General features: G+C 47.1%; 1 protein-coding gene across 1 annotated transcript; it reads left to right on the top strand.

The window, feature by feature from the left end:
* Positions 1-452: 452 nt before the first annotated feature.
* LOC117398597 (insulinoma-associated protein 1a-like) lies at positions 453-2,350 on the top strand. The gene has a single exon (XM_033997576.3). The coding sequence runs from the start codon at positions 865-867 to the stop codon at positions 2,308-2,310; it is 1,446 nt and encodes a 481-aa protein (XP_033853467.3). The 5' UTR covers positions 453-864; the 3' UTR covers positions 2,311-2,350.
* The last annotated feature ends 2,001 nt before the right edge of the window (positions 2,351-4,351 follow it).

Genomic DNA, 4,351 nt, shown 5'->3' with positions numbered 1-4,351 from the left:
AGCTTTGTTCCACAAATACGTGTCCTCGGTTCCTTCTTTTATTTTTTTGTCTTTTGTTTGTTCGAAACTGAAAGCATTTGCATGACGCTTATTGCATTCTAGAGGTTGCCAATGTAAATATATTCCTCCCTTAGTCTCTTTCTTTCGATCTGGGGTGAGGAATGACTGGGGGGTTGAAGGGATGCGATGAAAATGGTTAATTTCGTTCACAATGGCCCGGCAGACTGCATCTATTGTCCGGATCAGACGCCCTAGGGGCGCCCAGACTGATGGAGCAAGATTTTTAAACTTTTCTGCAGCATTCATTGGAGAGGCCCCATACCCCCCCCCTTACATCCCTAGAGGGTCTCTCTCTCCTCTCTTTTTGCTTTCATTCTTTTCTTATGTTCTGGTGAATCAAGACAAAGCCCGGCACGTGTGTACTCAATGGTCCCCCGAACAAAAAAAAAGCAAGGCGGACAAAAGGAGCGGAGCTTGGCGTGTGGCATCTAAGCGTCAATCTGCATAATTCTGAGGGACCACGCGCCGGGGACAAACTCACATCTGCTGCTGGCTCTGCTCCCCGGAGACACGAGCGGATCGGGTTGCGGCCGCTCCCATTGGCGCTTGGTTTGCAGCCATCTGCGGCCCCGCGGGCAAACAATGGGTGCCTGCTGCCTTTAAATACCGCGGCGTGGAGAGGGGTGTGAGTATCAGCGAGAGCTGCAAGGGACGAGAGCTCTACTTTCTAACAGGAGAACATACTACACGGCTACCTCGCTCTCCACAAGAGACACAGGCTGGTGACCAAATAAAAAAGACACTTTATTTTATTTGTTTATTTATTTATTTATTTATTGTTGGAATACGGGAAAAGAAGCCAAGATGCCGAGAGGGTTTTTGGTAAAGCGGACCAAGAAAGCCGGCCCCGTGTCTTACAGGGTACGCAGTAGTGTCGAGGATGAAACTGCAGTGCAAAAGTTTACTTCCGTCATCTCCTCGACGTGGGCTCGCTGCCCGGATACCTGGGAAAGAAGCGCCGCTGCTCCTACTGCCCCTTCCGCCGCGCCTTCTTCCCTCGCTAGTCGCGGCTTGGTTATGGCAAACACCCAGAGTGTGGAAAGCCGGATACACTTTGGGGGGATGCCAGAGGCCCCCTGCGCCCCGTCATTGAGTCCAAACCGACCGGTCAGCACAGAGTACCCGCCGCAGTACCCATCCACCGGGGGATACCTGGACAGAAAACGCAACTCCAGCTCGCCCGTACAAGCCGAGTCTTTCCCAGAGCCGAGCCCAAATTCATTCACATCGCTAGGCGGCGGACAAATGGCTTTCCTGCCTCCCCTAGCCGACATGGCCACCAAACTGGGCTCTGTATGCAGCCGCGCATCACTGTCAGAACACCCGCAATCACTGAAGAGACGAGCCGCCGATGAACCCAAAGCGAAACAGCCACATTCCAAAAAAGCCAAGACTACCGCCGCCCACAGCAGCAGCGAAAGAAAGCCGAAAGACGAGGTCACCACGTCTCCGGTTTTGGGTTTACGCATCAAGGAAGACCCCGAGGAGGATTCCAAGCCCCGCTCCAATACCAGCAGCCCGCTGGACAAGTTCATCTGTCAGCTGTGCAAAGAGGGGTACTCAGACCCGCTCTCCCTGGCGCAGCACAAGTGCTCACGCATCGTCCGAGTGGAGTACCGCTGCTCAGAGTGCGACAAGGTGTTCAGCTGTCCGGCTAACCTGGCTTCTCACAGGCGCTGGCACAAACCCCGCAGCGCCCAGCTGGCTGCCCCCTCAGATACCCACTCGAACACATCCTCTCCCGGGCGGCACAGCCCGCTCTTCCCGCACCCAATCAACAAGTCCAGCCGGGAAGCCAGCACGCCATCCCCGCAGCCTTCAGATTCGGGCTCTGATGAGGAGCTCGTATTCTTTGACTGCCCGCATTGCTCCAAGAAATTCCGCAGACAGGCTTACCTGAGGAAGCACCTTGCCCTCCACAACAGACCGAGCGCAGTCTCGCAACAGAGCCAGCAAGCGGCTGCTGAAAACATCTTGGAGAAGAAGCCCCGACTTAACCAGGGCACCCCCCAGTTCGCCACCGCCACGGCCGCTCCCGGTCCTATCTACCTCGGCAGAGACGCGGTACTGCAGCCCGCTGCGCCAATGAGAATTCTGTCTGCAGTAGTCGCAGCACAAATTGCAGAGGTGTACCCGTGCCGGTTCTGCTCTGAGAAGTTTTTCTCCTCTCCCGGATTAACACGGCATATCAACAAGTGCCACCCCACAGAAACCAGACAAGTGATTCTGCTATCGCAGTCTGCTATGTAAAACTATAGGTAAAACCAAAAAAAAAAAAAAAAAAAACACATTTAAGACGACGTTGTGTCTGTGTTACCCTGTAGAATTGTGTGAAACTTTCAAACACTGTTACAAAACTGCCTTAAACACAAAAAAAAAACCTTAAAAAAGAATAAGCGACATATTTTGTTTAGCTTTTTTTTATATTCGTGTGTGTGTTTGTGATGTGTATGGTTCCCCACGAAAAGCTGGGGGATATAAATTATATTATTTATTTATGCTGTGCTTTTTTTGTATGAAACATTGTGCTGCTTTTTTGTATTTATGAAAAAAAGAAAACTGTGTTTTTATTATTTTGAATAAGAAGCTCTTATTTATATACAACAAACAAGACAAAATACACCACCATCCAGATATTCTGTACTTCTGCACATCATGAAATGTTCTGGGATATTTAATCAATAAAACGAAAGATCCCTAATATAAGGTTGGCTGTCTGTGTGCTTTAATTGCTGTTCACTGTACTAGTGCTGAAAGCGGAATGCGATCAATAACCGACTCATTGATGCGCTGTTTCTAGAAGACCAGGAATGATTAACTGTAAAGGCGATTTGCCAATTGTTGCTGGGTTAATATTATTAAATCACAAGGCTACTTTTGTGATTCAAACGTTATTACTAGTTTTGTAACATTAATGGTGCACTTTCTCTTTAAGTTAAAAACTCCCACGCTTGGGGATTTTTTTCCAAGCCTTTACTTTAATGAACTCCTTCCTCTTCCTTTAAAGGAACACCTGCTCGTTTTACAAACCAGCCAAGCCTCTTCAGAACTGTCAATTTGTTTTTCTCTTATTCTGTGGCTATAACGTGACAGAAATTAATTAAAGACTGGGTAAAAGGCTTTAAGGTATCAGATAAACATCTAGGTTATTAATTAGAGAACTTCCGTTTGATGGAATTGTATTAATATTAAACGTTTTTCAGAAGAGAAAAAAATCAGACGTTAACCTGGGACAAATTGCTTCAGCGTAATGACGTGTCCCATTGAGCGCCGGCATCAGGAGGTTACTGACGTGCAAGCACGCACGCCATCTGTCTCGTGCGGCTTGCATTTCAGGGATCCACCACAGTTAATAATACAAAAATATGTACTTGAACTGTATACAACTACACCCGATAGTCTATAGCCTGCTATGCTCAGCAAAACTTTTTGTTTTAGCTTCAATTATTGCTTAACAAATACATAGCCTTGAAACCTTGCCTTGCGTCCTTTGTTACATCGGCACATTGATGTCTGAAGTGGACGCAGGTACCCCGGCATGCACTCGTCGGACTGTAGCCTGGTGAGCAAGTCCGGGGCGGACTTGAGGCTGCAGGGGAGAGTGTAGCGTGCACGGGGGAAGGCAGCAGCAGGGCTGGTAGGTGACGTAATCACACACGAAGACATCAATCCGATACACGCTCCTTGCAAAGGAGCCGGCTCTTTTGTTCAGCGGTATCGGCGCTATGCTTTAGTGCGACATTGTAAACTTTACTTTTCTTTTTTTATTTCTGTACAACTTTATGTACAAATCAGTTGAAACATCTGCTACACATTTATATTATAGGCTATATAAGTTTACTTTTAGATAAGGAATCAAACACACACAATAGACACCTGGCCTGCTATCAACGGGAATGCAGCAGTGAATCTGAATTCCCTTGACTAATCTGAATCTTTCATTCTGCTCAATATGGAACTGTCTTGTATACCTTATAAGTATTCAATCTCTGCCTCTCAAGATGAGAGTGTATTTATCCTGCACTCTTTGCTGTGTCATACAAAGAGCGCAACAGAAAGTACACTATCACCTTGATCAGAGGTAGACACTGAAGATCTGTAAACATATGAAGCCATTACATCTAAATGAAAAACAGACAAAACGTGATATGAATGCGCTGCATCTGTTTTTATAGAACCTGTTGTGGTTTAAATGTTTCAAATGCTTTGTCAGATCCACACTCTCAGTGACATTGTAAGTGAAGCTGCTGCTGCTGGGTTCCAATGGGGACGTGACCTATAATGTAATACA

The sequence above is a fragment of the Acipenser ruthenus genome, chromosome 43 (assembly GCF_902713425.1).
Source record: "Acipenser ruthenus chromosome 43, fAciRut3.2 maternal haplotype, whole genome shotgun sequence".
Lineage (NCBI taxonomy): Eukaryota > Metazoa > Chordata > Actinopteri > Acipenseriformes > Acipenseridae > Acipenser > Acipenser ruthenus.
The sequence above is the reverse complement of the archived record's forward strand: the minus strand, read 5'-3'. Positions and strand labels throughout refer to the sequence as shown.

Excerpts from the sequence above, each read along its gene's own strand:
- LOC117398597 (XM_033997576.3), top strand. The coding sequence starts at position 865 with ATGCCGAGAGGGTTTTTGGTAAAGCGGACCAAGAAAGCCGGCCCCGTG.